Source organism: Benincasa hispida, chromosome 10, assembly GCF_009727055.1.
Source record: "Benincasa hispida cultivar B227 chromosome 10, ASM972705v1, whole genome shotgun sequence".
NCBI classification, from domain to species: Eukaryota; Viridiplantae; Streptophyta; class Magnoliopsida; order Cucurbitales; family Cucurbitaceae; genus Benincasa; species Benincasa hispida.
In genome coordinates this window covers 37,820,257-37,832,060 of record NC_052358.1, presented here as the reverse complement: position 1 = coordinate 37,832,060, position 11,804 = coordinate 37,820,257, and the positions used below count along the sequence as shown (strand labels likewise).

The window sequence follows — 11,804 nt, the reverse complement described above, 5'->3', positions numbered from 1 at the left end:
ATCCTTGTGCTTCTACTGCTGTTGATACAATCTTACACACCTTCATAGGCAGGAGTTCACAACTCACTCAGGATTCAGGTCATGTCACCTATGGTCATCCTAGTGAAATGTAAGTCTACTATTAACGATGTTATATAATGAGACTATTATAGACCATTTAGGTTATCATTTAAACATGATCCACCTGTATGTCTCCATATACATGTTTAAATTATATAAAATAACTTAGAATAGTAGATTTGAATGGAAGAAAATAATTACCAGATGGTTTAGATATTCAATGAGGTTTTGCTTCGAGAGGGAGAGTTGTTGAAGAAAGTGAACCAAAACTTTAGCTTCAATGTGAAATTTCAGCTCCTTGTTCTTCTAGCTCCTGTTTAGACAATAAAATAGAAAGCAGATAACAAGTTGTTATAAACTGTATTTTGTTCCTCAACTCTCTGTAATAAATACCTCAGTGTAAAGAATAAGTGTAAGTTTATTTTCTTTTTCAAATCAGAGAGTATTTTTTTTAGAAGGAATAGAGAGTGAGAACTTATCTGATGTTATTGCTTGTAAGTCTGGAAGTCCTTGAATAAAGCTTGAAGATCACTTCTAAAGTGGATGTAGGTGGAGCTAATCACCAAACCATTATATTTCATTGTCTCTTTCTCTTCTTCTTTCTTTTCTAGTCACGCATGCCTGAAATTCATGCTTTTGAGTTCAAGATCTTCATTAGTTTACTTGCAAAAACGAAGAACAAAGAGAGATAAGTAGAAAGTAATTCTGCCCTAATTTTTCATCACCTTTCTGTCAAAATGAAAATGGAATAGACAAGGAAGAAAAAAGTTTTCTTTACCTTTTGTTTTCTTTATGAGCATCATGGCATAAGAAGAATCACACATGACAGCTACCTTTTCTTTTGGTGTTTGGATGCTTGTGCCCATAAGAAATCGCAAAGCCATCCATTAATAATAATGGAACTCCGCACAAAGTTTGCTCCCGTAATATGAGTTACCACCCCTTGATCACTTACACTACCCCAAACATATGATTGCATTTTCCAACTAAAATGGAATATTACTACAAAAATTGAATTGTATATCTTAGTCCTGAGAAGGCATGATCCTAAACAGATACTTGACACGTACCCCTTCTTCCAGGTCCATTACAGGGGAAATGAAAACCAAGATTTGCTTTATCCGGTATCAAACGCGAGCTACGAGAAAATAGAACACCTTTCAAGGGTATCAATACTGTTACACGAGTCATAAATGCATGAATATGATGTACTAAAAAATCATTGTTCCTAATGGAATAGGTAACAAAGCCACTTTGCTGCCTACTGCCACTAAATCACCACCCCCCAAGTCAAACTGGTGCCTGTTGTTGCACCGGGGACCATTATACTAGGTGCTAAAGCATTGGTGTTTTGTATCTATTGAGCAAAGACGTGTTGTAATTGTATAACGGTATCTGAAAACATATTTTGAGGATGTCCTAAAGCATTTATGGTATCATTATGAATATACATACTAAAATAGTGAAAACTTAAAAATATATACACCCAGTTGCGATGTGATATGATTGCATTGCGATGCCTAAGTACACGATCTAATAGATCGTTGTAGCGAGTAGTTGGATCATAGTCTCTTACCATAAAAATGGTTGCATGCGTAGCAACACTAACTATGAGAAATCCACCTATCATTCATTTATTACTTAATAAAATGATTAAGTGGTGGAGGTTTCTCTAATTTAATGACATTTATTTTTAAAAAAAACAATAAACCTTTCAATATTCCACATCCAAAACAAGAACAATGATAAGTTTTTGATCGTTGTTTGGAGCTTTTCTTTGTTCGTAATCGTTGTCGAACAAAATTTGTAAAACTGGATGATTTTCATTCTTTTTATCTCTCAAATGTTCATTTTTTATGTATGAAAATATTGGTTGGTAATGAACCTTTGTGTGACTGATTTGAGTTATTTTTCCTCAATTTTATCATAATAAGAGAAGTTGACAAGGGTGGACTCCTCACAAGTCCGTGGTTTTTACTCTTCATATCGAAGGGGTTTTCTACATAAAATTTGTGTGTGTTCTTTGCTTTTAGTATTCCAGAATTTTGTGGTTTATTGCTGTCCATTGTTGGTTGATTGTTTGATGATTATTTTGTGATTTATTTTTTGTATTTTGGAGAAATATTTTTTTGTTGATCGTTATGAAGGAGATCCTAGTGAATTGTTATTATATTGTTTTGATCCTATCACAAAACGGATTAAAAATTGAGAATGAAGCAAGATTCAAAGATAAATAAAAGAGCGAGGATTTAGAAAATAGCTGCAAACGTAGTCAATTAGGTGGAGAAGAAAGTACGAAGAGGTAGGATTTCTTCTCATGTTAAGTAGTATTTGAGAATACGTACAAATTCTTCTTCTATTTTTTGTAAATATTATATTCTTTTATATTTATTTGTAAATATTATTCTTTTGTTGTTTTTTTAGTTATACAACAGAGTATCTTTACGAGAATTTGTTAGTAATTTATGTTATATATTTTTTCCACCCCAATTTATATACCAGAATGAGAAAACTTTTTTCTACATTTTCAATTATTTTTCTCGAAAAATGAATCAAGTTCTAAATAAATTTTTTCTTTATGCTTTTCTAGATCAACTCTCTAAAATTTCTAACATTTTTTTGGAGAGAGTGTTCTAAATTTAAAATCAGTGTAGTTTTAAATTATAAAAAATTAAAATTGAAACATAGGTGAAAAACAAAAGTAAAGGGATGGAAACTAAAATATCATGAAAACTAAATCTAAATCAATAATTTTAGATACATTTTTCCGAAAGTTAATTTCAAAATATTAAATGAACTTTATTTTCCAAAATTAATCTGGATTTTTTATGAATCTTTATTAAAAATATTCAAATTCCAAAATAGTAAAAAATAAATTATATGAATCTTTTCCCATGTCACTTACTCCAATATTCATTGCTGATATTATTTAAGAGATAAAATATTAATTTTTAAAAGGTAATATATATATTATCACTTTTTTGATACATAATCAAAACTTCAATTAAGAAACTAACTTAAAAAATAAAGTGAAAATTGTTTTAAATTAATAATTTAAACGTAACCATCAACCTGAGTAATAATAATAATAATAATAATAATAATAATAATAATAATGTGAAGATTCATGATATAGATAGCTTGAATATAAAAGGTTTTATCCATTTATTTTCTTAAAGTTAATTTTGAAACATGTCTATCATTAATTATAATTAACAATAATATTACTTTTAAATATATGTAAAAATTTGATGTGATGTATCTCTCTTAATCAATTGTGTAATTATCTGAAAATTTTATTAAAATATATCATAATATAACTATTAGTCAAATATTAATTAAACTTATATTAATAATTTCATATTTAAAAGACAAGTACGTGAAAAATCTAGTGACTATAATAAGTGTCAATATACCTAATTCGATGACAATTAAGAAATCGATTGAGGAGTTGTTAATATAAAGGTTTAATTGATAGAAAAAATCACTTTTGGATCATTTTTTGACAATAAGAAATTGTTATAGAAAAGGTTACCATGACATATAATAAATGACAATAAATCTTTATTGTTGACTAAATTAAAAAGACATGAAACAACTAATAATGATTGATTTTTGATGTGTCATCTTTATACTTTCCTTTATGGTGGATTTAAAGACTAAAAAAAGAGTCAAGAAATGTGCTATTAACAATTTTTTAGAGTCGTGAAAATTTGTTTCGGTTGTAATGTACCAAAATCTCATTATCATAAAACTTTTTAATTTGGTATTTTGTTGTTGCCATATTTTAAAATTCCTTCTTTTGGTCTTCCTTTGTGCTTTCTTGATTCTTTATAACTTTGATACCAATTGTTAGTGGAATGATGTATTTTGATCAATTTTCAACTCTTTTCTTTTGCACTAATGAGTTGTCAATAATTTAGATATATAGGTTGTAAAGTTTCATCTTTTTAGAGCATGGAAGACAAAATGGACACAAGAAAATATATAGAAAGTTTTAGAAATCGCATTTAAGAGATCTAAATGATGGTCATAACATAGAAAAAAGAAATAAATGAAACAAAATACAAGAATTTAAGTGGTTTAATGTTTACATGCCTACATTAGATATAAAGTCAGTAACGACTAATATTTATTTCATTAGATAATTATAAATCATCAATACATCAGATTTGAATGTGAGTCATAATCACTTTTATTTCTTATTTATTTCTTTTCTCTATACATATATAGGTTGTTAAAAGAGAAGACAACCAATTGATTTAACTATTTTTTTTCATCTGAAAATTTACATGTTACTTTAGATGCTGAATATTTTTTGTTACAATACATACAAATTTATTTTCTTTAGACAAAATTCGTCGATTTCCTCAAGTATTTGAATTATTTGATATTTTAAAATTATATTTTGGCTATTAAAAAAGGTAAAATTAATCATTGTAAGTTTTACTTTAATTTGAAAGAAGATGTACCACAGCACTAATAATTAGTTTGAACAATAATAATTAATTAATTGTCTTGTATGCCTTGTTTGGAAGATTATTATAAGAATGAATAATAATAATCGTTATTATTATTATTATTTATTATTTGAAGAGCGTGGGAAGTGGTAAATTCAAATCCAGGCCTCTACTTTTTTTTTTTTGGTGTAAAGAAGGTCATATTCGGCGGTCAAAGTTATCTCGTTGACCAAGAAAAGAATGTCCCTATCCCCGTCCTGCCCTTCTCTTTCTTCTTTATTTACCATTCTGCCATTTCATTTTTCCTGCTGACTTTTTTTAAAAAAAATTATAATAACCAACTTTAATTAAATTATGCGTTTTGAAGTTCTTTAAACAAAAAAATGAATAAATAGTCATATGTTTTGTAGACTTGTTCAATTTCATTAATTATATTTTTAAATAGGTAAATTCAATCAAATACTTTCAATAATTTTAAAATTAGTTTATAATTGTTAACTTTGTAAATTAATCAATAATTGTTAATTTTGTAGAAAGGAAAATGGAGGATCGAACTCAAACCTTAAAATTAATAGTACAAATTTATGTTGATTGAGTTATGTTTATGTCGATAATTTTAAACTATCATTAAATATTAATTATAAAATTTGCCTAAAGAATATTACTTTGACTATTTTAATGCATGTAGACTCAAATATATTGTATTTTGACTTTGTTCTTTTTTCTTTTAACAAACTTGAATGTAGCTTAATTTTTTTCCATATAAATTCTAGCCTTTGACTTATAGAAAGATGATTGATGTCTTAAATAATTTACTTATTTTCTAGTTGGCATAACTATTAGATAGTGTGTCAACGATTGTCGTAATAATTTGACTTGTTTTTTCAATGTTATAAATCATTTTAAATTCGAACAAATTTTGAATGGATTTTATTGTTTGATAGTTTTTCATATCATGTTTTTACCAAAAAAGAGAAGAAGAAAAAGCGGAAGAAAAGAAAATAAATCTAAGCCAAAATGGTCAACTTGGAAAATTTTTGTAAGGTTTTGAGGTAAATTAGATATCTAATAGTGTCATATTTTATTTTCTAACTAATAATTAAAGGTAAAATGCTCATGTTAGTAAATTTTTATATTATTGTAAATATTCTGTTTAATTCAACAATTGAGGAGTAATGATCGAACTATCAATCTTTGAAATGATAATGGATGTTTTTTTTTCCACCTAAGTATGCTCAAATTGACAATATTCTTTATACCACAAACTCCAACTAAATTTATTTCAAATCTTTATTATTGTTGTTTAATGCCTAACTTTAAATCTTTCTTGAAAATTTATTGATTTTAAATGGAAGGTAAGTTTGAATCAACGTGTTCTATAAATAATTTTATAATTAGGATGTATTTTTACTAATTATCGCGATTGAGAGAGAGAGAGATTATATGAAAAAAAAAAAAGAAAGTCAATAACCTAAAAGAATTTTGTTGTTGATGAATTGATAAAATAACGTTAAGAGGAAAGATAACAAAACAAAGAAAATATAGGAATCTTAAAAAAATATTAATAAATCAAATAGTATTTACAAGCTTACTACAAAAAAAACATGAATAATTAGCTTCAGCATAAACCATGCTATCAACTATCCACATTTTCATTGATATTTTAATATTTAGATTTGATACAGAAGAAGTGAATCGATATTCGTATCACATCATCATAAAATATAAAACTAAATAATAAAATCACAACATTAATTTTGTAACTTTATAATTTTTTCAAGAAATATTCATTTACATCCACATTTTATCAATAGTTTCATCAACATTACGGGACTGTTTGGGGTGCTGAGATAATATAGGACGTGGAAATTCTGATGTCCGGGGGATTTTCATTGAATATGAACAATCAAGTATGATCGAGTATATTCAAGCACTTAGATGATATACAATACACAGGAAAAAAAATACGGAGAAATACAAAACACGTTCCAAAAATGGGTCTACAAAAAATTAAAATCGACGAAATAGGATAATGAGTCTCCAAACACTGACATGATATAGGATGTAGTGATATACTATCTCATGTTGGTTCCCCAAACAGTCCCTACATTATATCCGACATCAACATTAAAAAAAAAAAAAAAAAAAAAAAAAAAAAAAAAAAAAAAAAAAAAAAAAAAAAAAAAAAAAAAAAAAAGAGAGAGAGAAAATGAAAGGGGCAAATTTGGAAAGTGAAGTTTCTCTGACATACTAATTTTCCTGCTTTTTATCTCTCCCACGCTTTGTCTGGTGCTCATACTTTCTTTCAAATTTCCTCTAACCTCCAACTTCTACAAACTTCCTCTCTCTCTCTCTCTACAAGAAATTCTTCGAATTCTTCGATCATAAGCTATGCAGGTAACAAATCTCTCGATTTCCATTTCTTTCTTTCAAATTTTGCTCTTGATTTCCATTATCAACTTCAAATTTTCACTTGTTTTTTCATCTTGATTTCTTCTGCTCAGTCTCAAACTCGAACGGTTCAAGTCAAGCACGTTTCGGATCTAGCTACTGAGAGGGAGATTCACGAGTTCTTCTCCTTCTCTGGAGAAATTGAGCACATAGAGATTCAATGGTACGTGATTAACTTTGTGTTACTGTAAACAGAACTGCAAAAAGTGGTAAAGACAAGATGTGCATGATTACTTGATTGATTAATTATGATTCCTTTTTCTATGCGGCTGATTTAGTTGTAGGTTTCGTACTGTTAGCAATTAAGCATGCGAGTTTTGTGGATTTCCCTTGTTTTTTTTTTCTTAATAACAAGTGTGAGGGTTGTGATTCTTATAGCTGACGAGTAATTAAGGAAATTCCTCCTGAGATTGTTGTTTTAATTTATTCTTGTTGCTGCAGTGAACAAGGGGAATCCAAGACTGCGTTTGTGACATTTAGAGATCCCAAAGCTCTTGAAATTGCCTTGTTGTTATCGGTATTTTTTCATTATCTCGATTCTCTTTCATATCCACGAAGTTCAGTTATTGTGATGTGTTTGTTGAACTTGTGGTTTTACAATTAATGTCAAAGAGCGTCATGTTGAAGTTTGGTTCATGTGGGTGTCTATATTTGGCTGTGTTTACCTTCTTATTTAAGCCATATTGATTGTTAGCGTCTAGTTAGTTCTGTAGCCTCTTTACTTTTATTTCCTTCATTTTCTTGCCATTAGTTTTGATTAAGTTGAAAAGTAATGGATGAGTAGAATCTCGGTTTATTTTATTTTACTTTATTTTTATTTTTTTAATGGAAATACTTTTTTCCTCCGAAGAAGATTTTTCTACACGTAATCTCAAACATGACCAGAGAAATTTCTTTATAGCTGTAATATACGATATTTTAGTTGAAGCTACCCTGTTTTTGCATTTTTTCTTTCTGATCAGCACTCCACTCTTTCTAATAAAATAATATTAATATTAAACCATAGATAAGCTATCAAACTAATGTTAAAAGTGGCATGCTTTTGGATAGTTCTTTTTTTTTTTGAAACGGAAACAAACTTTTCATCGAAATAATGAAAAAAGTCTAATGGTCAAAGTACAAAGAGACTTACAAAAGCTTTGAAACAAAGCAATCATAACTACGGATCAGCGGGCGCACCAGGTCATCTCAACTAGGTTGACACTGCCTTAGCGCCCTCATCATATCCCCAAAACTATAGGTGTCCTCTAACATGCTAAAAATAAACCAAATCAAATCCGTATGGTAAAAGACTTAACATAGGACTTAAAAAAATTCGCTTAAGATACAAAGATAAAAGCATTCCAGTTAAGGCAAATATCTCTGATGGAATAATCTTCGAATAATTTGGCTTGTGAACACCAAAAGGATGCAAGAAGCCTGATTGAGTTGAAACGGTCTGACCAAACTACAGCCTTGTTCTGAAAAACTCTTTGGTTGCGCTCAAACCAAATTTCTAATAGTGTGGCCTTGACTGCATTTGTCCAAAGTAGCTGGGCTTTAGGTGAGAGAGAGGGTCCTCTTAAAACTTGAGAGACATTAATGCCAAACGAATGCCCAAAGGCCCATGACACACTGAAGTAAGAAAGAATTTTCCACCAACACTTACCGGAGTAAGGACAATAAAAAAACAGATGCTGTAGATCTTCACTGTTTGCAAGACAGAGAGGACAGATTGCAGGTGATAAATAATGGCCTTGGAGCTTATGTTGCAATACTGATGAACAATTAAGGATTCCATAAATCATAATCCAAATCAGAATGTTGATTCTTTTTGGGCTTTTGGAGTTCCAAAGAGCTTGGAAAAGATCTTTATCCATGGGAGAAGAGGAGCATAGATGCTTTTGACAGAGATTTAACGGAGTATTTACCTGAAGGTTCCAATGACCAAATTTTTGCATCTGGGAGACAAGAGGGCCTTTTGCCTTCCAAAGCACACATCAGTTGCTGAAATTCTACTATTTCCTCTTCCTTTAGCTGCCATCTAAAAGAAAATTTCCAAGAAAGGGTTGTTGAATCCGAATGATCTTCTATACTGCCATTCCGTGATGTGCAAGGTGGGAGATTAGGGGAAAAAGTGTTTTGAAGGGCTGATCCATGCACCATTTTTCGTTCCAGAAGAAAATATTCCTTCCAATACCTACCTGAAAGTTAAATAGATTTAATGTTTATGTTGAAATTTCAATGAGGCCTCCCAGGTGATGCCGTATGGCTTTAAGAACAGGGTTTTTCCAGAATGGTAATGGCAGGTTCTTGATTGCAATCCACCTTCCGTAACAAGAAATGACTTTTGGCAATGAGGGAATCTTCTTTGTCCATGGCTCCATTTTCAGATGTAGATTCCCAACTTCGCTCCATTTGCCACTCACATACTCGGGGTACAGAACCCCTTTACATTTAATTAAAGCTTTATCTGCTTAAAACGGGTTGATTGCAATAGAGACTTGAAAGAACTCTTCAACAGTTTTCTTAATTTCAAACCAGGAGTAACATCATTTTTGTTACTACTAACATAGATTCAAGCGGCATATTCCACACATCCTTTTCCTTTTTAACCCAAAACGATGACGCAGGGGTGGGATTTTTTCTGAAACACGAATTCTCTGTTCCGGCGTGGATATGCTTTTCTCCTTTTGATTTCTCAGCTCCAACTTCTGAATTAGATTGCACTCATTCTTCGGAATTAAGTTGAAGATTTTCCCCAACTTTTTCAACTTCATGATGGTTGTGTAGAGGATGCCTGCTAATCTGAATGCTTCCTTTCAACATTTGAGCAAAAGAAGACCACCCCTGTTTATTCCTTCCAGCTGGAATATGTAGATTCCACCTTCTTCCTGTTGAAGGCCATAGGGCGTATTCCACGAACCATCCTTCTCTAGATTTAAATTTTGCTATACGGTGAACTCCTCTGTCTACTCTGAATTTTCTGAGTAAGTCTTAAACTTTGTCTTTCAGGAGATTGTTGAAGTTGTCTATCGGTCTGTTTTTTTACAACGCGTGGTTCGATGAGAATGAGTTCATAGTGGAAGTTCTTTTTTTTTTTTTTTTTTTTCTAATAACGGTTTTTAAGAACTATGATGGATATCTCAAGGTTATTTAGCATTAGTTTTAAGTCGAGAATTTTGGAGCGAAAAACAACTCAAGGAAAGCAAGGATGGAAAGAGAAAAAAGCGAGATGAGAGTAATGGTTGAAGGTGAAACTATTAAACTGAACTTTATGAACAAACATCTGCCTTGCTTTTACTTTTTGTTACGAATAAAAGCATTAGTGGTAGTACTAAATGGACATGTTTCTAGAAAAAAAAGGAAGCTATTACCTTTTCTTTGCATGATCATTTCTTTACGCAATAGTGGAATTATTTGATATTTTCATCACAGAATAGTGGAAATATGCCTTTTCTTCTCCATATCTATCTGATGCCATAATCTACTATAAACAATTTCTATTATTCATTTGTTTGTTATTTAGGGAGCAACAATTGTAGATCAGATCGTGAGCATAACTCCGGCTGAAAATCATGTACCAAGAAGAGAAATGCAGGTATTCTTGTGTTTGAATGTTTTTCCAGGCCTATCTAGCCGTTTATTATATATTCAATATTTTAGATTTACTATATTTGCAGGAAGTGCGGGTTGTGGACAATGCTGCATGTCTCACGCCTACAGAAAATAGTTCTCCTAGCATTGAGGTAAATGTGTTGACCCCCCTCTATGAATTGATAAGTATTTGTGTAGCATATTCTTTCACGTTGATGTAGTACTATTAAAGGAAAACCACTGGGGAGTTTCATCAAATGGAAAATTTTAGGACTTGTTTCTTGTTTTTTGAAGTTAGATTTTCTTAAATTGATGTAGATGGATGAAAAGTAAAAACTTCATTTAATGCTTGTCGTCATGAACCTCACTACACTTACTAAAACTATGTTGAACTGGTGAAACAGTTTCAAACTTTCAGTTTTCATGTGGATTTTGATTTTGGTAATTTATTTGACTATACGAGTGGATAATGAGGCACCTTTTCTTTTTTTTCCCATCTTAAATCTTTTTGTGTATATAGGATTCTGCAAGCCAGCCTAGCAGTGGAAAAATGTATGTTAATAGAGCACAAGAAGTAGTTGCAACTGTGCTTGCTAAAGGTTCAGCAATTGGACAAGATGCCATGAACAAGGCAAAAGCATTTGACGAAAAACATCGGTTAACAGCTAGTGCATCTGCAAAGGTATTATCCTTTGACAGAAGGGTTGGGCTCACAGAGAAATTGACAGTTGGAATATCAGCGGTTAACGAGAAAGTCAAGTCTGTAGATCAAAAGCTTCACGTTTCAGATAAAACAATGGCTGCAATCTTTGCAGCTGAGAGGAAACTCAATGATACAGGATCTGCTGTCAAAACAAGCAAGTATGAATCATCATTCTTGAGGAAACATTCGTTGGCTAAACATTTGCACTGCTCTATTCTGTTGGCTTATCCCCTAAGAAATTTTTACTTCCCTTCCTCCTGCTATCTTCAAATTTTAGAACAAGAATATTTTCCACCCTAACAAGAAAGCAGAAAATTATTTTTTTAGAACAGCTCCCAAACAACTCCTTTTCAACTTCTTGAGAACTTTAGATCGATATAGTCGTATATTTCTTTTACTCAAATAAATTACAGTGGCTCTACTATTCATTCTAAACTAAGCAGTTATGACAATAGACGGAGGTGAATTAATTGTCTCACTCCATCTTGGCGTTGAACAGGTATGTGACAGCAGGAGCTGCTTGGCTAAATGGTGCTTTTGGCAAAGTCGCAAAA

At 30.9% G+C, this 11,804-nt stretch overlaps 1 protein-coding gene and 1 pseudogene across 1 annotated transcript in view; one reads left to right on the top strand and one right to left on the bottom strand.

Annotated features, from left to right (window-relative positions):
* Window positions 1–1,107: 1,107 nt before the first annotated feature.
* LOC120089059 lies at window positions 1,108–1,639 on the bottom strand (annotated as a pseudogene).
* A 5,151-nt stretch (window positions 1,640–6,790) lies between these two features.
* LOC120089058 (binding partner of ACD11 1-like) overlaps window positions 6,791–11,804 on the top strand; it is a 6,375-nt gene continuing 1,361 nt past the window's right edge. Inside the window, exons 1-7 of the mRNA XM_039046485.1 lie at window positions 6,791–6,917; window positions 7,025–7,134; window positions 7,413–7,488; window positions 10,480–10,551; window positions 10,634–10,699; window positions 11,068–11,408; window positions 11,750–11,798. Coding sequence (XP_038902413.1) covers window positions 6,912–6,917; window positions 7,025–7,134; window positions 7,413–7,488; window positions 10,480–10,551; window positions 10,634–10,699; window positions 11,068–11,408; window positions 11,750–11,798 — 720 coding nt within the window. The 5' untranslated portion in view covers window positions 6,791–6,911. The remainder of the gene's footprint in view (window positions 6,918–7,024; window positions 7,135–7,412; window positions 7,489–10,479; window positions 10,552–10,633; window positions 10,700–11,067; window positions 11,409–11,749; window positions 11,799–11,804) is intronic.